Source organism: Marmota monax, unplaced genomic scaffold (assembly GCF_021218885.2).
Source record: "Marmota monax isolate L192 unplaced genomic scaffold, Marmota_monax_Labrador192_F-V1.1 WCK01_AAM20220418_F8-fsc00011, whole genome shotgun sequence".
NCBI lineage: Eukaryota > Metazoa > Chordata > Mammalia > Rodentia > Sciuridae > Marmota > Marmota monax.
In genome coordinates this window covers 7109117-7134714 of record NW_026693082.1, presented here as the reverse complement: position 1 = coordinate 7134714, position 25598 = coordinate 7109117, and the positions used below count along the sequence as shown (strand labels likewise).

Below are 25598 nucleotides of genomic sequence, written 5' to 3'. Positions count from 1 at the left end.
AAGCATAGGAACAAGTTTCATGTTAGTATTTTTTATTATGCTCTCAATATAGGCCCTTGGCATTTCAGATGAGCTATTCCACTGGGGGCCGTGTGATACCTAACCCAGGAATATGACTCAGCAATCTGACTCAACGTCTAGGACACACTGAGCAAAGTGTCGTTAGGCAATTTTGTCATTGTGCAAATAGTAGAGAGTACTTACACAATCCTGGATGGTACAGCCTTACTACATGCTGAGGCTGTATGATACAGCCACCATTGTGTATGTGGTCTGTCACTGACCAAAATTATGTGGTGCATGAAATCATGTGGTCCACCATTATGAAGTGCACAACTGTAGTTGATTCAATGCTGCTGGTTGAGAGTGAGATACTGGCTTAACAGCAGAACTGGTAGAGGGAATCCTTCCTACTGTGACAAGTGAGGCTTCCAACAAGGACAGGCACTAGAATCAAGAATACCCTACTTCTTCTTCAGGATGTGAGCTAAGGGGGTTTTGTGGGGAAAGTTAGGAAGTAATTGTTAGCTCTTTCCAACAAACCCACGTATGAGCAGCTGGAACTTTAGAATCCTGTGCCATGAGATTTTGGACACAACAATTTGAATCTACAAAAAAATTTAAGGCAGGAGCAGTAGTAATTTATCTTAGTTGTAACTCTCAGTGTATTATCTAAGAGTGTTTCACTTTCAGTAAATTAACTTTCTGGATGACCGACCAGGATAAGTTAGTTACAAAATGCACTTCTATGTCAGTAGATATTCCTTAATAAAACTTGAAAGGAGAGCAAAAAAGGGAGAGTGCTGAAGGATTAAAATTGTGAGATTGCTGTTAGGAAAGGATACTTTAGTTTTAATGATGACTTTAGATATATAACCAGTCAGCAAAAATGTGCAACATTGCAATGACCTAAAATTGGTTTTCTGCAGTTAGGTCTAAACCATCATAACTCAGATAATACCCAGTTTAACTACTTGTACTCTTATTATAAAACCAGATTCAGTAGCATATGAACTTGAAAATAATCCAGACATTTAGAAATTTTCTAGAAGGAATCTTATGTAATCTTACGTAATTCTGGTAGTTCTAGGTTTACCTCAGTTTGCTTGTTCATTTTATCCAAGGGGGTATAGATTTTATTTTAATATAAAGCGCCTTTTGGACAAACCTACATTATGAAACACTGGGCCACTCTGTCTCTCCTGACCCCTTCTTGAGCTTTCCTACCTCTGCTGATCCCTGGAGAATTCAGGGAGGAAGTAGCCAACATTTAGTGTACCAGACCCCCAGCCATCAGTTTGGGGATTAAGTCTATTAACCTTTCCCTATCTGTGGCATGTTCCATGTCCACAGTTATGTAGCCAAAGCCAAAAGTACATCAATGAGGTCCCAGGGACTAAAGTCCTGAGATTATTTATGTTCTATTAGACCCACTGCTTTCTATGAGACAACCAGAGTAGAGCACTATTGCTTGAGCACTCTGGGAAAGGATCTTAATATATACTTTATGGGCTTCCTGTGATGAACATCTGTCTATTTAGCTTGATTTCATTTTCTCTTATGATAAATAAGAGACCATATAAGTTCTCAGTGTCCAAACTTCATGCCATGAAACTGGTCAACAACATTAATTATGTGAATGATACTTTGACACACAATTGAATTCAAATTCTATACCAAAATTATTTTACCATCAAAATGTTATTCATACTGATAAAATTAATTTGTGAATATTTCTAGGTAAAATAGAGGCCATATGATAACATTAGATTTCTTTTTTATGCCTTATCTGGATTTTTAATCTTCATAAATACTTCCATTATTTATTTTTCTTTTTGCCTCTAAAGTCAGTGATCTGGGTTTATATGTATAAAATGACATATTATCCCATTTTATTACAATGACCTTTCTAGAATCCTCTATTTTGATGAACATAAGGAATTTGAGGTTTTAATACCAGAGGACTCTAAAGCTATAATTTCAAAATGATTGTTATCTGTTATAATATTTCTACCAAAGTCTACGTCTTTTACCCAAAACACAGAAATACACTTTAAAGGCATTAACTGGCCAAAGTATAGCTGTTTCCTCATGTCAATTCACTATCACACAGTGGTAGGTTTAGTTATATTGTGTCTGTCAAATTCTGGGGGAGTTGCTGTTAGACTCCTTAAACTCTTCATAGTTCAATTTTTCTGTCCTCAGATTTTGAGTTGCTGAATATTGTCACAGTCCAGACCTCTTCTGAAGCAACATTTTGATTTTTCTAGAACTACTCTCCCTTTCCCTCATGTGTAAAAATCTGGTCCCGTCTGGAATTAATGTTGATGGTCTATGGTCCCAGATCCAACTGTTCAGTGGTACAGTCCTCTGATGGAATATAGAAGGGAAGGAAAATATAATATTACCTCTTATTGATAGTTCTAGTAAAAAGTTTTTATAGGGGCACAGCTGAAACTTAACCTAAATTAGAGCAATCAATGCATTAGGAAGTTAAGTAAGGGCCGTTGAAATGTGGTATCTGATCTGACTGTACATTTCCCATAGAAACAAAACAATTCAAGAAACAACTATAAAGTCCTTAAACACTGATGAGATGAATCCAACTCATGAAATATCACCATACTTATGATTTCTACTCAGATAGAAAAATAAATCCCACAAAGAGTTCACTGATTTCCCTATCATACCTGAGTGACAGTGGGAATGATTTTTTGGTTCCGATATTTCTGTAACTCATGACGAACTGATACTCTACACCTGTTCTGTATCAACACAAGCTGTCTAGGCCTTACACATAAAATCAATGAATGCAGTGAGGTTTTTGGTTTATCCAGTTACCCAAGGTACAAAGAAAGTCTCCCAGTTTAGAAGGTTTTTACTTGGTGACTGAGGCAACGCAAGTGGGAGATTCAATGTGAAATCAGATCCCATCCTGGGGAAACACACACTCAGAACTTAAAGGTTAAGTCTAGTCCCAAGATAGGTTAAAAAGCTGTATTGCAAAAATCATCTTCTAAAGGGACATTTTTTTTTTACTAGCCTTTCCCAGACTGTGAGTCATCAATAAAAAAATGCCAAGAATATAAAAATTGCATAATGATTTGAAATTTTACAATTTTGATTTCTCCACTGTTTCACTTGGGGTTTGTTTGTTTGTTGTACATTTAAGATGCTGGCTATACTTCTCTGTAGAGTTAGATTAAATGATGGCTTAATATTTTGGGTCCTTCTTAGTAATTAGGTCAAGAATAATCAAAATGCTCATCATCCTTTCTTCCACCACTTGCATTCCATCTGGAAGCCCACAGCCTGTGGGTACTTACTTTTATCCTCATCATACGATCCTCCAGAGCTATTGCTGTATCTTGACTCTAGGCGGGTGTGAGCTCTGATGACATTACTAAACCTTCAAAAAGAAGGACAATTGTTAAGAAATAGCAACAGGGGTGTACATGTGCTGTTGCTCATGGCAGATACTATTATTTAGTGGTTGGTTCTTTAGCAGCTGGTTCTGATGATGATGCTTTTCTTAATGGAATATTATGAAGATCGTACCTAAAACATTTCTTTTCCCCTCGCATGGGACCAATGGTCACTTTTGCTCACAAACAAAAGCCCAAACCTTGAAAAGATAACGATTTCATGGCTAATATTTTAGTTGAACTAGAAAATCATTACACTTGATTTGAAAGAAAATGACAAAAATGAGCCTGATGTTGAATGTGACTCCCTCTTCACAGAACATGGTACAAGGTGGGTGGCCAACAATATTTGCTAAATGAACAAGTGAAAGTGGGAAGAATTGGAAGTACACAAAATAGTTCCAGAAAAATCTTGTTCTAAATCTCAACTTAAAGCTTCCCTTAACATAGTTTGAGAATTTTTAGGAAAAGGTACTAGAGTCTGTAATATAATCAAAGAATCAGAAGGACTCTTCTCTCTGGTTTCTTTTGTGGCTTGTTGAAATAATCAAAAGAAAAAAAAAATAGTTGAAGTCTAGAACTTCGTACACATCCCTTATTTAATTTGGCTTACTCACTTTTTTTTTTTTTAATATTTATTCTTTAGTTGTAGTTGGACACTATATATATTGATTTTTTATGTGGTGCTGAGGATCAAACCCAGAGCCTCTCATGTGCTAGGCGAGTGCTCTACTGCTGAGTAAGCCCCTGGCTTACTCACTTTTGAGATATATATTATTGACTTACAAATGAGGAAACTGATGCCAACTGAGGTTAAATGAGTCGTCTAGGGTCAATCACAAGGAGGTGGCAGTGGAGGGACATTTGAGGGCCACGCTGCCTCCAAGAAGGCAGGAATTTTTTTTTTTTTTTTAATATTGAGCTTGTGTTTGAGGTGATGGATATGCACATTTCCCTGGCCCGATTATTACACATTGTATACATGAATTGGAACATCACACTGCACTCCAGAAATATATATAATTACTATGTGTAATTTAATAATAAAAATATGTTGAAAAAACAAACAAACCAGCTCTCTCTCACTAACTCTGTTCTCTGGGAACCTTGTTTCTATAATTGCTAAAATGGAATAATAATGGTGTTTTATCTTTTATTTTATTGGGGTTGTTGTGGGGAATCAAAAAAAAAAAGACGTGAGACTGTAAGATACTCTCTAGTTATAACATGTTATTATGCTCCCCTTGGATTTCTAGAATTTCCTTGTCTTGGCAAAGGACCAACAAAACCATTCAAATCAATAGTATATTTATCATCCCAAGATGCTAGGGCCAGGGTGTGGCTCAGGGGAAATAAGGGCAAAATAAGAGCACAATGGTGCGTATGCACTTGTGTGCATGTGTTCTTTTTTTTTTTTTTTTTTTTTGAGTGCTAGGGAATCAAACCCAAGGCATCACACATGCTAGGCAAATGCTCAACCACGGAGCTCCACCCACCAGACAGAAATGGTATGTCTGTATTTATTTTACATAAAATAATACATAGCAGGTTCTACCCACTTAACATGTATAGCTAAAGGAAAGAAATAGGGCCACGTTTAAAAAGAGCAGGAGATACTAGCCCAAATAGGTGAGTCTGCCTACATTACTGACCTGTGTTCTAATCTGGGTGACAACAGATCAGCACTTATTTCCCTCTGGAACACTGAAGAGGCAGGAGGAAGCTGTCCTTATGGGGTGTGAAGAAACAGGAAGGGTTCAGGAAAATGCACCGAATGTGCCACTAACTATGTACCTTCTCCTAGGCGTAAAACCTTGGAATATTCCACCAATAGTTTGGATTTGCTGGAGTGAGGAATTGTAATGGACTGTAATTACTTTGGTTTTCTTCATTTCTTAGGATTTGCCTTCCCGATGCTGTCATATACTCCTAGATAACTTCAAACGTTCTTCACAGTCGTATTGCTTGTGCTATTACTTTGTGAATCCATAAAAGAATATCTGGGACATCTGCTTTGTTTCATATGAATTAGGCCATGAAACAGTCTAAATCAGATGGGTACTTATTAAATTAAAGAGTGACAGACGTATCACCTTCTGAAGAAGTTCCTTGATCATGTTTATGCTGATAAATGTGGTGTTATAAAAAGTGGATGCTGAGCCCAGACATCATTCAGCAAGGGACGAAAGTAGGTTGGAAAAATCATGCCCCATCTGGAGGTTTCTGCTGGGTGGGGAGCTCCGTGGCACTCGGCGACTGATGAACTACAGCCCACAGTGTGCAGGATTTAGAACTGCTCTGAGGGCCAGGTGAAGAAGTAAAGAGTGGATGGCAATGCTTCTCTTTTCCTTGTTGAGAAAGCTCTAAAGGGGCCTTAAGTAGGGTGAAGGGGAGGAGCAAGCCCCTTCCAGACTGTTTTCTTGACTGAAGCCACAGAGCAGCAAAGGTCTCCTTGGCAAAAGAAAAGGAAAACCTGATTCCCCAGAGAGGAATCTGCTACTTCTCTTTGCCTTTCTGGGTTGGGGAAATGAATTTTGGATTTGGGACATAGAGGAATTTGAAGGACCAGGCTGACTGCCTAATCCTTTCACATCAAAGGTTCATATCTTAAAATATATACGGTGAACACAGCCTGATAAGAGAAAAACTAAAAGGATAAAATGTTTCCCTGAGTTTTCTCTTGCTGACTTGGCTCAAATGAACACCTAGGCAGCTGTCTTGATAATATATCAATGTATGCCAAGGCTTGTTAGCATTGTCACTTGGGGCTGGGGTGTAGTTCAGGGACAGAGTGTGCTCTTTACAATCTGCAGGGAGGAGCAATTCAGATTTTATTTACCCAGAGTAGTTCACAGGCAATCTGAGGACAAGTGTGTAGGTAAGAAAATACCACCAGCGTGGTCGTGAAGGGAATGGAGACTTTGCCTAGCAGGAAAAGACAGTGTTGTTGGTCAATTGAGATGTTATCACAGTCAAGTAAGGGTAAAAGAATGATTACTACTATGGTTTGAATAAGTTTGTCCCCCTAAACTCATAAGAACTTAATTCCCAGTCTTATGGAAATGGTATTAAGAGGGTGAAACTTAATCCCACTATGGTGTAGTGTCCTTGGAAAACAGTTAGGTTAGGCAAGGTAATAACAGTGGAGCTCTCATGGTTGAATCCTTGTAGCTGAATAAGAAGAAACAGAGACCACACAGACATACATGCTCCCACCACAATGTGATGTAGCCAACAGGGCCATTGCTAGAATCTGTGTCATATGGTTTGGGGTTAAAGCCTCCAAACCTGAGCTGAATAAACCTCTTTTCCTCAAAAGTTAGTCAGCCTCAGATATTTTCTAATAGTAACAAAAAGCTGATAAATACAATGATATTTTATAAAACCCACCTCAAGACAACTACTCTAAGAAATTATTTAGTAATCAGATTTGAAAATTTCACATGACAAATCCCCTGTAATTCTAGATGGTTTTACCCATTAGCAGAATGACTGGTGCTTTTTATGAAGCCCTGAGGTAAGTGGGAATCAGCTACCAAAACTGTCTCCTCTTTATCTTTCTGTTCTCTGACTTTGTATAGGAAAAAATTGTTAACTTCAGGGATCTACAGGACAGAATTAGAAAGTTAGCCTGTGTTCTAAGAATAAAGGAGGACTTTGGTGTGCCTGTGAAATTTAGGAAACCTCACAAACTGTTACTGATGCCTTTGTACAGGCTATTGCTGAAAGTTATGTTGGGTGTTAGGCCAGATTTGTGCACCAACCTTTCATCAGATTCTTTTAATATCTTGCTTTCCTCGGCATCTGGGAAACTGTCCTGGCCAGCAACCACTGTATTGCTGCTGGAGGTGGTTCCTGTAGATGGGATTAGAAGAAAGACGCTTAGAAAAAGACACATACAGAGGAGTCAAGCTCAAGTCTCAGTTAATTTTAGGAACGGATTTCCTGTAAAAATCCCTGTTTGCAAGATTCCTCACATCTTTTGTACAATCTCAGACATTCTAAACAACCTTTTAAGCGGGCACCACTGAAACAGGAGAATCCTAGACATCTGTTATGGTCAAACCAGATTCCTTAACTCCCTTGTAAAGTGAGGCTGCAACATTCTTGGAACCTATTCTCCTGGCCACTTGGAAATGAGCTTATTTATAGCAGCTGGCCCTGCTGTAAGTTGTTTTAGTGTTTCTGGAGTTATTTGACCAATGCTAGGAAAGCAAGTTCAAGTAGCCAGAGCTTCTGATTCCTAAGCTGACACTTCTCTGCAAGAACACTGCTCTGGCACCAAAGAAGGCAAAGAGAGGGAATGGGCCATGGGGGAGGAGGAGGGCACATGTTTCACGAAATGATGCTGATACCTATTTACTGAAAGAGATAATACAGGTTGAGTGTCTTTATTGAAAATGCTTGGAACCAGAAGTATTTCCAAATTTGGATTTTTAAAAGATTTTAGAATATTTGCATACATGCAGTGAGATATCCTGGGGATAGAGCTCCAGTCTAAACATGAAATTCATTCACGTTTCATACATCTTATGCACACAGCCTAATTTTATACATTTTAAATAATCTTATGTCATGTACATTCAACCATCAGACCTGTGGCATCAGGTCAGTGCTCAAAACGTTTCAGATTGAATAGTGTTTTGGATTTTGGGATTAGGTTTGCACAACCTGTACTGTTGCAGGGCGTTTTAGTCGGTCCTGGGACAATATTAGCAACAGGAATCCCATAGATACAAATAGGAAGGTCCAGAAGAGACTCCTCAGTGATTTCAGGGCTCTTCTTGAAATCAGCGTAAAGTAAAAAGCTCCATGGTCATTCTTACAAAACAGTTTCATTTGTCCAATAATGACCCAGAGTCTCAGCTATTTTCAAGTCTCTTAAGTGAATGTATATACAGGAATAAGAAAAAGCCACAGACACATATTCACACACTTTTAAGGCTCCGCCAAAAGAAAATTCCAGAGACCCAGGACAAGAAGTCGGCCCAGGTCCCTGGTCCTTACCGGAAGCGGCTGCGGAGGCCTTGCTGCTGGCGGTGAAGCGGTAGAAGGGCGGGTTGTCACAGTGCTGGACAATGGGGTTCACGGGCTCAGTCTGCTGCAGCTCAAAAAGAAGCTCTTCCATGGTTTGAATGGTGTTATTGCGGCATAGGTATATGGCCACCTTTTTAATCTGAGAGGAAGAAAAGAAACAAGAGATGTTTTCCAGAACCTAGTCCACAAGAATTGCAGGCTGGTAACCCATGCCACCATCCGGGTGCCATCAGTCCCAGGGTAATCTTGGTGCCCTCCTAGGCTAATCCAGGTGGGGTTAGAATTCACCTTGCCACGTGGACGATTAGGACTGTGTGTGTTGAAGGCCTTACCTTTTCTAATGGTTTAATTTTTTAAAGTCACCCTCTGGGCACATTGATTCAATCTAAGCTTCCAACTTGCCATTAAAGGTCCTATCTTCAGAAAGAATTTTATTTATACAAACCATGGTGGGGTGGGGGGAAAACTGCTAGTTATTTTTGTTTAAAAAGGAATCCGGTCTCTTTCTATTTTCCTCTCCCCTAGAAACAAATGACTTTTAGCTGGCCTTGAATTTGCAATCCTCCTGCATCAGGCTCCAGAGTGGCTAGGATTATAGGTGAGTGCCACCATGCCCAGAGTAGTTTAAAATCTTAAAAATATCTCTGAATTCAATGCTCTGCGTTGCCGTAGACCTCATGGTCCAGCCTGAAGCGAGTGTGCTGTTACGAGGCTCATATGAGTCAAACTGCAGGAAGAAATCAACTCTCTTGCAAAAGCAACCGGTATGGAAATGCCAAGTGAGCTTGAATTTTAAATGCTGTCCTTCTGTTGATCCCATCTCCTTCTAATATAAATAGCAAGTATCAGACAGCTTTACTTGTTTCTCTCTCCTACCACCTGAATTTGAAGAGAAAAACCAGGATTCTCTGTATTTTAATTCTGTTTTGAGAGCATCCAGTGTCTCTCACATTCTGGCACTAACGTCTGTAGAAGGCAGCTTTTGGTAACTGTTAGAAAAATATTTGCTCCTTAATTCACAGGTCTGTGTCCCAAGGCTTAGAGTGAGGGGATGACAGTTGTTACTGGCACGTGTAGCCTGTGTCTTGGGGGCTAAAGGAACTTTCATGCAGTATCTGGAAGAGCTCTCAGGAGATGAGTGTGATGGGCAAAACTGCACATTTCTATTTTAGTTGGAGCCGGGAGCACATTTTGGCTCGCAAATTGTACATGGAAGCCCCAGAAGGAATGATGCCTCCTGAGAACCCGAGACACACTTACATAGGGTAGGAGAACCGTGTCACTGCTAACCCCGCACAGGCTGATCAGGAACTGCAGTGTGATCCTCAGGTTGTTGCTCCATTTCTCGTTGTTGGCGAGCGCATTCCAGGCATTTTCCATTTCTGGCCCAGGAACTTCATCTCCATACTGTAACAAACAAAATAGGAAACAGCCCTCCTGACGTGGGAAGAACATTTGAGGCAAAGTGGTTTTGAAGGTCATGGCCATCTCAAAAATAGTAAGAAAGGGGAAACGGCTGTTTATCAGAAAGATGTCATTTGTTTTCCAGGGGAGAGAAATTGATAATGCAGAAATCATTCATGTGCAATACCTATGGACATCAACTTTAAAAAATGTTAAGACTTCTTATTATTTTTTCAATTGCAGTAAAATACAAAGTTTGCCATTATAACCTTGGTTTTTGTGTGTGTGATGCTGGGGACTGAACCCAGGGCTTCCCATATGTTAGGCAAACTCTCTACCACAGAGCTATAGACCCCAGCCCTCACCATAACATTTTTATGTGTGGAGTTTAGTGACATCATTTACGCTCTTGTGTGGCCAGCACCACTGTCCATTCCTTCTGTGTGATTTTAAAGGATAAATACCATTTTCCCTAGGTTTGCACAAGGGTTTGCTTTTTTCTGAAGATGGAGCCATGTGACTTGAGTTTACCTTGGCCGTCATGTACATGAGGTTATTGAGGACCAGTGATGTGGCTTCTGGAGAGCCCCAGCCATTCCCTTTCAGTCCATGAGGGGCTGTCACTTCTCCTTCTCGGTCCTTGACTTCATCCTCGGGGCTGCTGGGGCTTGACCCAGGGAGGAGGAGCCTGCTGTCCACCAGCTCGATGTTGTGCAGCCAGGGCAGCAGGTAGGTGAGCATGATCTGACGCCCATTTGGGTGTGTCGTGGGGAACCGCTGGCTTACCTCTAAAGAGAATTGCAGTGGAGAGCCGTTATGTTAAAATATGAACACCATCTTAATGATTAAACAATGCTTTCCATTTACAGAAAACATTTGCACATACAGTAGCTCCCCAAGGCGACAAAAATGAAAAAAAAAACAAAGCTTGTTCTCAAACCTGTCATTTCATGTCTGTTGCTCTATGTGGGAAAGTGGCACTGCACCATGGGGACAGGGCAGGCTTGGTAAAAATGGAGTGAGATGGGAGGCCTCAGGAGTTCAAGCACACTGCTAGTGGAAGAGGGCTTATTTGTCCCTTGGACAAACAAGGGACCTGGAGGCAGAAGGATGTGTATTTGGGTTCTAGTTCCATTACGTTAATAGCCGCCTGTGACTCTCGGCTAGTAATCCAACCTCTCTGCTCTCCAGTTTACTCATGTGTACAACAGGGCCCCCCTTGCACACACAGGACTGTTGTGAAGACTAGAAGATACACTCACCACGTATATAGCCGGCTCAGCGCAGTGCCTGACACCAGCAGGCCCCTGACCAGTGGTGATTAGGGTTATTCTGACAGTGATCATTCTCTTTCCAATAACTCAGTGATTTACAAAGTGTCTTCCATGAAACTTCAATTGTTAAAAAGTGAGATGTGGACCCCCAAGAGGAAGAAACCCAGCTTGGGGAGTCTACCTGAAAAATGCCCAGAGCATGGAAGGTGCCTGCCAAGGGCTGCACTTCACCTTGGGAACAATGTGCACCAAAGTCAAAGCTCCTATCCAGCTGAGCCACTTCCCCATCATTCTCTCTGTTGACATTTCTGCATTGTTTCACTGCTGGCAGCATTTAATTTTATAATCTGAATAAGCAGTCTACAGAGAAGCACAGCTTTATGTTTATGCACGAGGCTCTGCTTGTCTCCAAGAAATAGCTTTATCCAGAGGAGGAAGCTGGCAAGCCTGGTCTTGTGCAAGTGTTGTGATCCAGTGTGACACAACCTTGCCGGCAGCACTCATGACTGCTGAACGGAACAACACAGATGCCAGGTATGACACTAAGATAACACACTAGATCCCTCAAATGGCAACTCTAATTGACTTGGCCCTTTTCCTTCAACTAAAATTATTATTTTCCATTTTGAAGAAGAATAATGTGCCACAATAATCAGACAGCACAAAGCTGCTGTTTTATATGGATTAAAATCTCAAAATGACTGGGTGTGGTGGTGCATGCCTGTAATCCCAGTGGCTCAGGAGGCTGAAGCAGGAGGATGGTGAGTTCAAAGCCAGCATCAGCAACAGCGAGGTGCTAAGCAACTCTGTGAGAGCCTGTCTCTAAATAAAATACAAAAATAGGGCTGGGAATGTGGCTCAGTGGTCAAGTGTTCCTGAGGTCCATGCCCAGTACCTCCCTCCAAAAAAAAAAAAAAAATCCAAAACGTCCTTAGTTTCAAGCTTAGGTATCACATCTGATGCTATGGACTGTGAAGATACAGACTTAGAATCTTGTACAACGAGTGTGTTCCTTTATTCCCGTGTACTGGGCATTTTCTAGTATGAGCCTCCATGCTAGGCATGATGGAGACTGCCAAGTCTAGAATCATGGTTCCTGCTCCTGGGAAGGAGACTCTGATACTATGCCAGCAAGTAACTCTATGGCTAGGGAGAAAGTGACAAATGACTTCCGAAAGGCACAAAACTTTGAGGGTTTAGTGGAGGAAAATGACAGTTGTTTTCAAAGATTCAGGACAGTTTTATGGCAGAACTACTTAAGCTCCAGTAGAAAAGACTGATATTTTGGAGAGGGGAAAAAAATCCGATCAGAGAAAAAGTATCATTGAAGAATACCTATTTTATTTTTGTATATTGACTTATTTTTTATGAGTTATTTATTTATTTATTGGCGGCCTCCTAAGTTGCTGAGGCTGGCCTCAGGAGGCTGGCTTGTGATCCTCCTGCCTCAGCTTCCTGAGTAGCTGGGATTACAGACATGTACCAAGGTGCTTAGCAATTAAAAAATATCTATCTTTACACCTATCTTTTTTTAAAATTTATTTTCCAGTCGTAGTTGGACACAATACCTTTATTTTATTTATTTATTTTTATGTGGTGCTGAGGATCGAACCCAGGGCCTTACACGTGCTAGGTGAGAGCTCTTCCACTGAGCCACAACCCCAGCCCTAAACCGATCTTTTTTACAGGGTATAAAAATCTACAGACTTTTAGCCGCAAGCATGGCCTTCTAACATAATACATAATCTGCTTATTTATCATCTTTATTGCATTTTGTCTGCGGGACACAGAGTCCAAGAGGGTAGGGAAGTCTGTGGTATTCACAGTCTAGATCAGCACCTGGGTTGTAGACAAGTTTTTGAAAAGAAAAAAAAAAAAATGCCACAGCCATGGGAACAAGTCCTTAGTTATTCCTCCCAAAACAATCTAAATAAAATGTGTAGTGATGTCAGAGGGATGGTATGCGTGTTTCCTGGCTCTTCTGGGAGGGGCCTAGCTGCTTATGAATAATTAGGTCACCTGAAATTACAAGCAATCAGGACTGCACCACAGGGTTTATAATAGTACTGGGAGTAAAGACAAGAGGAATCTGTTGTGCCCTCTTAGTTTTTTCATGTTATTTTCGAAAATTCTTCATAAATCAAATAGCCAAATTCATGAAGAAAATGTAGGCATGCTGGTCCCTCATTATCTGTCACCCTCTCCTACTTTACCAGCTTCTTCTTCTCATCCTTAACACCCGCCCCCTTGTTACTGCATCCCACCCTGGCTCCAGTCTCTGTTTTCCCTTTTCTCAGCCACACCACTGCAGTCTGGTTCCTGCTGCCACCTCCCCGTGGGAACTATCCACAGTTACCAATGAATCATGAAGCCCTGAGGGCTTATCCTTTTTATTTTTTGGTACTGGAAATTGAACCCAGGAACACTTTATTACTGAGCGATAGCCCCAGTTATTTTTATTTTTTTTTTTTAATTTTTCTTTTTGAGACAGGGTCTTGCTAAGTTTCAGAGGCTGGCCTTGAACTTGCCATCCTCCTGCTTCAAGCTTCCTAGTCCCTGAGATTTCAGGTCTGTGCCAGCCCGCCAGACTGAAGATGGCTTTTAGACCTTATCTTCTGTGATCTCTCTATGCTGTTGGAGGCTGTGGACGGTTCATTCCTTCTTCCTAAATCCTCATTTCTTAGGTTTCCATGAAACTCACCCCCTAGGTATTTTCTGTCTTCTCTGAACTCACCTCCATTCCTCTCTGCCCCTTGCCCAATCCGCCAAAGCCAGGTCCTTCCTTTCACTCCATGCTCTCTCCGATCCCGATCTCAGCTGTGCTCTTGGCTCCAGCCCTTCTGTCCTTCCAAGAGTTACTGGGGGTGCCTTCTCCTGACTCCAGCCTGCGCATACCTGGGGACGTCTGGCAGCGACCTACACCCAACGTCCCAGGCTGCCCTCATGATCTCCGTCTTGTCCTAAACCTTGGGATCCTCCCGTACTGGCTCCCTGGGAGGGTGGCCACAGGCCTCATGCCAGGCTCTCCCTGCACTCTCACGGGCCTGTCTTAGCTCAGGCCCTTACATGTTTCATTTCCTCCTAGGGTTACTGTCATCATTTCTGATTGGACGCTTTCTAATCCACCCTCCACACCACAGCTTGTCTTTCTGAAATGCATGCTCATCTTGTCAAGCCCTCTTCTTATTTGAAACTCATCAGTGGCTTTCAGAACCTGAGCAGCTGGCTTGGATGCCCTCTGTGTTCAAAGGGCTCTGAGGGGGTCAAGAGAATGTGGGCCTTCAAACTCCTCAGAGGATAATATAAAGCCTTTGAGGACTTGGCTCCTGCCTCCTCCTCTGCCTAAGGCCGTGTCTAGCTTTTTCCCTTTTCTGCACATTGTTAGCCACACTGACCTCTACATGACCTCCCAAATGCATCACGCTGTCTTACTGCTCTAAGCCAAACCATACACTGTTCGTCTCTGTGGTGCCCATCGACTACTGTCTGCTTTGCAGTTTTTTCAAACTGAAGCTCAGACATCTGTGCCTCTGGGAAATCTTTCCTGATACTGCTGGCCTGACCACTGATGCCTCCCATAGCTTCCACCTCCACCAAAGCCATTGAGTATACTCTTGAATAAAACTGCATTTGCCACACCGTATCATAATCACGATTGCACGTCTATCTTTATTACTAGACTGAACCTTCCTTGGGAGAGACTGCTTTATGTTCCTCTGTACTCCCAGGACCCAGACAAGAGTGCACAGCACACAGGCATTGCTCCAATCCTGGCTGAAGTGGATCAAAATAAATTGTAGTTTTCTGACAAGAGAGTTTATTTACTAGATAAATTTAGTAAGCTTTATAAGTTTTAGTTGAGTCTCTCCATTGTTTCAGGTACTAGACAAGGGTGTGACTAACTCTAACTCAAGGAAATGATGGTGAGGTGTGCACTGAAGAGGTAGATTATAAGTTAGGTTTTAAGGAATTCTGGAAGTTAGGGAGAGGGGGAGGATGCCCATTCTATTCTCAGCGAAGGAAAAAGCATACGTAGAAGCAAGGACTTCAGAGAGGGCCTGGCGTGTTGGTCAAAGATGAAGTGAGAGTAGATGCGTTCTTGGATGGAAAGGTGAAAAGCAAGTGTTAGGAGAAGGTGGTTTTCTAAAATAGCAATTTATAGCCCTGACTTTGGAGGAAGACAGAACTAGATTTAATTATGTGTTGGCAATTTCCTACCTATATCATCCTGAGCAAATTATTTTAATCTCTTTTTAAAAATATTTATTTTGTAGTTGTAGTTGGACACAATACCTTTATTTTATTTATTTATATGTGGTGCAGAGGATAGAACCCAGGGCCTCGCATGTGCTAGGCAAGTGCTCTACCCCCGAGCCCCAGCCCCAGCCCTATTTTAATTTTTTTTTTTTTAAACTTTTTAATATTTTATTTTTTAGTTTTCGGCGGACACAACATCTTTGTTTGTATGTGGTGCTGAGGATCGAACCCCGCGCCGCACGCATGCCAGGCGAGCGTGCTACCGCTTGAGCCACATCCCCAGCCCCGTATTTTAATCTTTTAAGTATTAGTTTTCCCCTCTAAAACAAGAATGATGGTAGTGGCGGTGGGGGGTGACAATGCCATGCTAGGGCTAGGCCAGTTACCTGGTTTTCATTAGCTTATTTTAAACCACACACCCTACACCATGTAGTTCTTAGTATTTCAGATAAGGAAGCAGAGTTTAAGAGGTTCTGTGACTTGCCCAAGGCCAACTAGCTAGGGAATGGCAGGGCCAGGGGATCCAACTCCAGAGCCTCTGTTTAACTACTCAATTACACTAGTGGTTGTAAAGATGAAGTGATAAATACAGTGCCTAGGATACAGCCTGGCACAGGTTCACCATTCAACAGATGGAAACGGTCTCTTACAGCAACTATCTTTAGGACAACTGGGCAGAGAAGTGTGAGTTGAGAAATGCTGTATAAATCTAGATTCGCACAGTGGAGCATGAAGGAGGCGCTGGACCCAGGGGTGTAGAGTGACGAGAGGACCAGGAGGGGCTGCACCAAGGCAGTGGAGATGCAGGTGTAAAAGAAGGATGAATGTGAGAGACCAGTGTTGCCTCTCGTCAAGGTGTCACGTGAGCTTAGACAAAAAGCGAACTGGCAAATGCAATTCTTATACTCTCATAAAAGTTATTTGTGAAGATTGCTTATAAAAATGTGCCCAAAGTCAAAGGAATTGAACAGAAGAAATACAAATGGTTGAAAAATATATGAAAAAATATCCAACATCTCTAGCAATTAGAGAAATGCGAATTAAAACTAGACTGAGATTCCATCTCACTTCAGTCAGAATGGCAATTATAAAGAATACAAGCAACAATAAATGTTGGTGAGGATGTGGGGAGAAAGGTACTCTCATACATTGCTGGTGGGACTGCAAACTGATGCAACTCTATGGAAAGAAGTATGGAGATTCCTTAGAAAACTTGGAATAGAACTACCATTTGACCCAGGTATATCACTCCTCAGTCTATACCCAAAAGACTTAAAAAGAGCATACTACAGTGATGCAGCCACATCCATGTACATGACACAGCAGCTCAACTCACAATAGCCAAGCTATGGAAACAACCTAGTTATCCTCCAATGAATGAATGGATAAAGAAAATGTGGAATATATATATATATACAGTGAACTATTACTCAGCCATAAAGAAGAATGAAATTATGGCATTTGTCAGTGAATGGATGGAACTAGAGAATATCATGCTAAGTGAAATAAGCCAATGCCCTAAAACTAAAGCCCAAATGTTCTCCCTGATTTGTGGATGCTAACCAAAACAAGGGAGGCTGGGGAGGGGAAGAATAGAAATAGACTGGACTAAACAAAGGGTAACAGAGAGAGGGGAGTGGGGAGGGGAATAGAAAAGACATTAGAATTAATTGGTCATAACTTTCCTAGCCTTGTGTTTGTATACATGACTAGGGTAACTCCACATCACGTACAACGACAAGAGCAGAAACCTAATTGAATAAGTTATACTTTATATATGTATATTCTGCCAAAATACATTCTAGTGTCATATATAACTAAAAAAAAGTGCCAAAAATTAAACTCTCAACTTAAAAAAAATTATATATATATAGTTGTAGTTGGACACAATACCTTTATTTATTTATTTATTTATTTTTTAATGTGGTGCTGAGGATCGAACCCAGGGCTGCACATGTGCTAGGTGAGCGCTCTACCTAGGTGAGCCACAACCCTAGCCCCTCAACTTTTGAATGTAGCAACATGTTAGCTTCAAAACACCACCACTATCACTACTACCAACAAACATCTCACAGCAATTAAAAGTGACTGTAGGTATTGTATATTATACTGCCTATATTTAATTTCTTTGGGAAATGCACATATATAATACATGTAGAAGTTTTTTAAAAGCAATCTGAGCATCTTTGCATTTGTCATGTGTGTACATTTATAACTATATTGTTTTACAGAAAATTATGTTTAAAAAAATTCTAGAATTTATTTTTATATATAGGTGGATTTGGCCTAAAGCAATTCTGATCTACAAATTTAGCATCAATAATATTGATGATAAAATTACCCTAGAATTAAAAAAGGGAAATAACTTAGAACAGAAGAAAGGATGACATGTCACTCTAGACTGTCGCACAGTACCTGAGAACAGTGGAAGAGTGAGCTCAGGGTACATCCTGGCCAGTTCGGAGGACAGGAGGGTGAGTGACACACTGTATAGGGGTGGCAATGGTCCGTGCGTTCCGTACAGAATACTGCCGGGTCTTTGTTCAGAGACTTTCTTAGAGTATACAAAAAGCTTTGCTTCAAGAATCTATAAAAAGAAAGTTTAAGAAACAGTATGAGAAAAGCATTAGCTGGACATCTCAGGAGCATTTAATAAAAGTTGTAACAACTGACTAATGCCTATCTGAAGACAGGATTAAAGGTGAAGCTATCAGTTAATTATGATGTTTACATAACATTATATATATATTTTCCACTCTTTACATCCACCAGTGATACACAGAAACAAACGTGTTCTATCCTCAAGGATAAACATTTTCCATGCCAGAAAAATGATACGTGCCTGCATGAGCTGCATGGAGATTTCATAAATCTCTCTGTTGGTGTCAGAAGCCTTGAATAGAACGAGGTTTAACAACGTCACTATGTCGAAGGGATAGTTCCTAAAAACAAGAACACAGCATAGTCTGTAAGGCAGCCTGGCTAGAAATCCTGATAGGTTGTTCTCTCTCACAATTTTAGATGCCACACTGGCTTGAATCACGCGTACTGACACTCCTTGCCCCTTTGGCTGGTTTCAGCCTCCTTCTTTTGCCATGTATTAGTCAAGGAAGGAAAATGATTCTTCCTGTACTAAGTGGAATGTTGGGACACCAGGATGAAGCACACAGAACTCTATCTGATGCAGATACACTTTCATGAAAACCAAACATAATGGAAAGGACAGAAGAGGTCATGTGTACTAAATTTCTCAATAACCCACTGAATTAAGATTTTCATTTGATCCATCTAAACCAAATAATGATGAGGGACAATGTGCAAAGCACTGATAATTAGGAAGCTAGAGCGGCTGGACTGCAGCTTAATTGGGAGGACAAACCGTACAGTGTGGTTCTAATGAGCGTCACGGTGGTGGAACCCACCGCATGTTACAAGAATCCCGATGAGGAACACCTACGTCCCTATGGGTTGGGAAAGGCTTTTCTGAGGTGGAAACAAGGAAACCACGTGTTGAAGCACCTCAAGACACCAGGCCATGGAACGGATGAAACTAGGCAGAGAAAAAAGCATTTTGAAGGATCACAAGAATGAAACAGCAAGACCCCTTCTGTAAGGGGAAAGAATCTATGTGTCGTGGATTGAACGAAGAAATTAAGTAGAGGAAAAGGAGGGGATAGGGTTAGGGAGCAGGTAGGTGCCAAAGATGACCAGCAGTGGAAAGACTCTGAGCTAACTTTCCTATGTACATATATGAATACACCACAGTGAATCTCACCATTGTGTAAAGACATTAATAAAAACCCCTATAAGTAAATAGCAGAAAGATCAGCGGGAAGGGAAGGGGGGGGGTGGGGGGAGGGGGGAGGGGGGAAGGGAAAGAAGAGATACAGGAAACTGAATTAGAACCAATTATATTCCATGCTTTTATAATTATGTCAAAATAAATCCTGATGTTATACATAATTAAAAAGAATCAATAAAAAGAAAAAAAAAACACATAAAAAGACAATTGTTACTGAACCTTAATAAATGAAACTTCAATATTCTTCTAAAAATCAATCCGGCCTATGATCATCCTCAGTGGAAGAGGAGGGGATAATTATTTATTTTACAAGAAGGATTCTTTGCTTTAGAAGATGACATGTAGGAGTTACTACACAGAGAACTTGAGAAATTTAAAATATGACTCAGTTTGTATAAGACTTTTTGGGAACATACTTCATAAGATAAGGCAAATAGCTTATCTCAGAAGCAAATTTACAGAAACAAAGCAAAAGCTGGAAACACCAGAACTGCTCTTGAAAAGAAAGAAATGCTGAAAACATGAGCACAAAGATTGCTTCAGCCCCTCTGGAGCCTGTCTAGACTACCAGGCGAATTTACGGAGAACGAACGAATTTAGAAAGGGAGGAGAGCCAACTCCTTAAATTCTGAAACTGTCTTGTGGTCTGAATGGTTTGCGAGACAAAACAGTTGAGGATGATGTCTTCAAACATCTACCAGTAACACAGGATTTTATAAGCCAGTAACCAGGAGAATTGCTGAAGTTGAGACTATCTTGATAAATTCATGAAGCATTGCTTTGTGTCCCCTAAGGAAAAAATACCTAGATTTTAGTCAGAGGCATGTGGTGTGGTATTTTTGAGATGGTTTTGCAGTGAAATAAATTTGACTTATGATAGTTCATATCAAGACTGTTGGGAAAAATGGCAGTGAAGAGAGTAAAACTGTTACTTTTTTTTCCTTCATTTAATCAAAGAGGTCTCAGTCTCAGATTGAAGTACAATTTAAAAAAATCTGAGAATCATGTAAATAAAACTTTACTTTTCGAACCCTGAAATATCTAAAAAAAAAAAAAAACCACACTAAAGAATTTTTTTTTGTAACAATGTTATTTTGGCAATGTCTAGTAGATATAATTTTTAGTAATTCTTATATCAAGAAATAAAATTTGATAGGAAATCAGACAGTGGAGGTTATTGTCACATGCTATAATTTTTATGGAGAATAATATATATATATATATATATATACACTAATAATTCTGCTACTCAAGATTATGGACAGTAAAATTTTTAGACATAAAAAGTTATCTATTTTTTTTTAAAGAAAAAGAATTTTAAGAGAAATCTGTCTCTTTAAATATCATGCTCATTTTGGGTACATTGAAAGTAGATGTATTCTAAAATACTGGTCTTATTAATTTAGATCCATAATAGGTTGAAATTTAAAGCTAATTCACTTTTATTCCCTTGATCCATTAGTTCAAGATGGCAATTTAAAATGCAAAATTTAATTTAAAAAGGAAAATTGATGTTCTATGTGAGTCTTTTCAAAAATAAACTTGAATTGCATTCTCTTAAATTTTCCAAGATTCAAATTCTTCCTTAGGGATTTGTGATCTGGAGGCTCTTTATTAACCCTTTCATCTCAGCTATAAAATTATTTTCCTCAATGAATTGTAGTGCTGAAGAACTTCATTAAATGACTCATTTATATAACAAGGGCTACTGTTTTAGTCTTGGGGCTGGGGTGTAACTCAAAGGTAGAGTGTATACTTGGCTTGATGGAAGTCCTGGGGTTAATCCTCCCCAAGGAAGTGTAATCTATGGAGTGTAGGGTGTCACAGGTCCTTCTGTCATTTCCTGCACCCTTATCCTGGCCCTATTTCTGGAGTTTTGGATGAAGATTTCAATATCTTAGGTTGCTTCCTGGGTTTGATTTAGTCTACAGATGGCTGAAGAGCTGACAGTTCATACCTGTCATAGACATTTCTAGACATTCCTTTAACTCCTTAAATGTATCTTTATAATTTTCAAATTCAGCTCTCATACTTCACTGTGAATTTGTGAACAATTCAAAAGGATACTATAACAACAAATCAGTCTCCTGATCAAATGAGAGAAATCAATGTAACTTCAATTTTAAAGGGGGTAGTTTATCTGCTGGGGACAAGTAAGGCACTTTGTATTCTCATAGGATTTTCTCTACTCAGATAATTGCAAAGCAGTCAGCTCTCAATCATTCATATTGTGAACAGCAACCTTTACTATACTTGCCACCAGCCTCTAATTACAAAAATTCATACCTGCTTCCACATACAGTTGCTATGGCTTTGAAGCAGCCGGATGCAAGTTGGTAGGAACCTGTGTAGCATCGGTCAATGGCCCAATTAAAAAGGTTTATTTGATCAGGATTAAGTTCCAATAACAAGACAACAACTTCACAGCCAAGTTGATGAACCTGAATACACAGAACAAAGCAATTACTCATACTTAATGCAAGAAGGTTCTAAGAAAGACACAAGATTAAGGTTAGCCAGTATAAATTGGGTAAAACAAAAGTGGAGACAGAGCATTCATTTTGTTTAATTTTCATGCCACATATTTTTCTCTAAGAGGATCTTATATTGTAAACAGAACTGACATGTAATAAATTAATTAACTATTTCTGAGAAATATATTCATTTGGTTTAAATCAAATACAAAAATGGATGATCTTCATGTATATGAAGTCTTTTAAGGAAAAAAAATCAGAGAATATGATTATGAGTCTTGATTATAAAATATACTGTGTGAAGCTCAGCTACCAATCTTTCAAATAGGGTTATAGTCTCTTAGTGGGAATAAGTCAAAAGATATACTATAGAACACCAATTAATAGTGATAGACCATATTCTTGAAAATTGCTGAGTGCATATTAAGTTTTCTCATGCTCCAAATGATAACTATATGAGCGAATACAGAGGAACTAGATTTAAACATTACAGAATATATATACGTAAATCATGTGCATATTACATATTTAAAAATATGTTGTATATGATAAATACAATTTTATATGTTAATTAAAATATAAATTTGAGAAAAAAGAAATATAGTCTCAATAGATTAGTTGTAATCAGAGGCTTTCATATGGAAAAATACTACACTGGATAGAACACTTCATTGAAAATTCCTGAAGCTACTGTCAAAATATTGGAAGGTCAGTGAACACGCACATTCATCCAAGAGAAGCCTGGTGCCTGCAAAGGATCTGAAGATAACTTCAAAGTTAAGTTTGACTTGAAAGAAAATCAGCAAGTTTGTGTTGTGCTTTAGAAACTTTACATTGAAGTATAAAATGCATAGATAGTATATAAGTATATGATGAATTATCCTGAACACACAAGTGTGCCCACCACCAGATCAGATCAGAATATTACCACACCACTGAAGACTCTTGTGAGCACTCTCTTAATCAATAGCCTCTTTCTCTTTCCCCGATGCAACCACTACCTGACTTCTACCACTATTAATTAGTTTGGGCAGTTTTTTTCAGTTTTTCAACTTTATATTAATGGAGTTATACAGTATATAATTTTGTGTCTCATGTGATTTTAATTTGCATTTCCCTGATGCTACAGACTAGAGTTCATGTGTTAAATCCTAAACCTGAATGTAATAGTATTCAGAGATGAGTCCTTCAGGAGGTGATGAGTCCTACCATTAAGTGCTCATATGAATCTGATAACTATCTTTTTTTTTTATTGGTTGTTCAAAACATTATAAAGCTCTTGACATATCATATTTCATACATTAGATTCAAGTTGGTTATGAACTCCCAATTTTACCCTAAATACAGATTGCAGAATCACAACGGTTACACATCCACATTTTTACATAATGCCCTATTAGTAACTATTGTATTCTGCTACCTTTCCTATCCTCTACCATCCCCCCTCCCTCCCCTCCCATCTTCTCTCTCTACCCCATCCACTGTAATTCATATCTCTCCTTGTTTATTTTCCCATTCCCCTCACAACCTCTTATATGTAATTTTGTATAACAATGAGGGTCTCCCTCCATTACCATGCAATTTCCCTTTTCTCTCCCTTTCCATCCCACCTCATGTATCTGTTTAATGTTAATCTTTTCTTCTTGCTCTTCCTCCCTGCTCTGTAATAAAAGGAATCCCACATAACTTCCTTCGACCACCTGAGGATCCAGCAAAAAGATGGCCATCTAAAAACCAGGAAGTGGCCCTTACTAGACACCAAATCTGCCAGCATCTTAATCTTAAGAGTCCCTCGTCCCCACAACAGTAAGAAATAAATTTCTATTGTTGTTAAGTCACCCAATCTATGGTATTTTGTTAAAAATGCCTGAATGGACTAAGATACCTGATTGTTAATGGGCTGGAGAGGTTTTTATGCTTCTTGGACATTTAGATAACTTCTTGTGAATTGCTTAAATTTCTTGCTCATTTTTCTATTGAGTTTGTATATATCTATTTGTAGGGGTTGTTTATATATTCTAGATAAAAATCCCTTCTTAGTTATGTGTTACAAACATCTCTATTAGTAATGCATTTAATGGTGTGCTTTGACAAAAGTTAATCAGTCCTTCCTTATAGTTAGAACTTTTTGCATCCTGTTTAAGAAATCTAACCCTAACTCCAGAATGAAGATATTCTTTTATATTATTTTCAAGAAACTTCAGTATTTTAGATGTTACATTTAGATCTACAATCTACCTATAATGCAGTTTTGGATATAGTGTGAGGAAGGAATCAAATTACGCTTTTTAATTTTTTAAAAAATATGGTTATTCAATCAAATAACTTGTTGACAAAAACACTTATTGAAAAAAACTTCCCTTCCCCACACCTCTGTAGTGCCACCTTTGAGGTAAATAAAATGTAAATATACGTGATTCATTTCTTTCCTCTCTATTCTACTTCATTTATATATTTATCTATTTTCAGGTCAATATTTAGTGTTTTAACTACCGTAAGTTTATGATAAGTGTTGATTTTTGCTAAAGTAAATCCTCTTGCTTTGCTTATGTTTTTAAAAATTATCTTACCTTTCTTGGTCTTTTACATTTCCATATATATATTTTAAAAAGAACATGTCAGTTGCCACAAACATCCTGCTAGGGTTTTGACTGGGTTTGTAATGTCTCTATCATTTTGGTGGAAAACTGACAGCTTTATAATAGTGAATTTTCTAATTCATACATATGGTCCTTTTACCATTTATTAGATCTTTAATTTTTCTCATTAAAGCTTTATATATTTCTATGTAAAAGGGCTTTATACATTTTTCTTTGATGTATTCCTAAGTATTTAATGTTAGTTCCTAATTAAAAATGCTATTATAAATGGTATAATGTTTACAATTTTTTTCCTAATTGCTTAGTGCTATATATTGAAATATAACTGATTTTTTTTTTCATTTTTATCTTTCATTCAGCAGTTTTGCTAAATAAATCTATAGATTCTTTTGGATTTCCTGTATACCTAATTGTGTCATTTGTGAATAATGAGTTTTATTTCTTCTTTTTCACTTCTCGTATTTTTTTTCCTATGAACTGGCTAGGATCTCTAGTATAACAGTGATGGAGGTGGTAAAAGGTGAACTTTCTTGGTCATTCTAATCTCAGAGGGAATACTTTCTATATTAACTGGTAAGCATGATGTTTACTACAAAGGTGTATTTTTTTAAACAGACACCCTTTATCAAACATTTTTTTCTTGGTTGCGCTAGTTTTTCCTCATTAGTGAGGAATGATTTTCTTCTGTTGTGTTTTTCTGAGAATTTGTCTACTTAATCTAAAATTTCAAGTTCATTGGCATCAAGATATTCATGTGTTCCCTTTTACTTCTACTATGTAGCATCTGTAGTAATGCTCCTATTTGCATTAGACGTCTCTCACTGTTTTCTTGACCAGATCTGCCCTCTATTAATTTTATTAGTCTTAACAAATTCAATTTTTGACTTTAATGATCATTAGCACTAATTTTTTTCTCTTTATTAATTTTTGTTATCTCTATTCTTTTCTTTGTTGTATTTTGAGTTTGATATGCTATTTTTTTTTCTAACTTTCTATGATGGATGCTTAGGTCATTGATTATCTGCCTTTTTTCTTTCTCCTACATGCATCTAAGTCAATATATTTCAAATATGTTTCTAAGCAAGGCTTTATTTATAGCCCACAAATTTAGTATGTAGTATTTTCATTATTCTTCAGTTTAAAACATTTTCTAGCTTCCACTGTTATTTATTCTTTCACCACTGGTTATCTGGAAGTGTTTTTTTTAAGTTATGTTTTTATTATTCATTACTAGCTTAATGTTACTAGGAATAGATAACAGAATCTGTATCATTTTAATGATCTGAATTATGTGAAACTTGCTTTATGACCAGTTTATGGTCAAT

General features: G+C 38.8%; 1 protein-coding gene across 9 annotated transcripts in view; it reads right to left on the bottom strand.

The window, feature by feature from the left end:
* Positions 1-25598, bottom strand: part of Fry (FRY microtubule binding protein) — a 407101-nt gene that overhangs the window by 68273 nt on the left and 313230 nt on the right. For all 9 annotated transcript variants that reach the window (XM_058582514.1, XM_046454025.2, XM_046454026.2 and 6 more), the window contains 8 exons: positions 21486-21640; positions 18240-18339; positions 17813-17984; positions 10398-10654; positions 9723-9869; positions 8433-8601; positions 7190-7280; positions 3327-3409 (listed from right to left, as the gene is read on the bottom strand). In XM_058582514.1, coding sequence (XP_058438497.1) covers positions 3327-3409; positions 7190-7280; positions 8433-8601; positions 9723-9869; positions 10398-10654; positions 17813-17984; positions 18240-18339; positions 21486-21640 — 1174 coding nt within the window. The remainder of the gene's footprint in view (positions 1-3326; positions 3410-7189; positions 7281-8432; positions 8602-9722; positions 9870-10397; positions 10655-17812; positions 17985-18239; positions 18340-21485; positions 21641-25598) is intronic.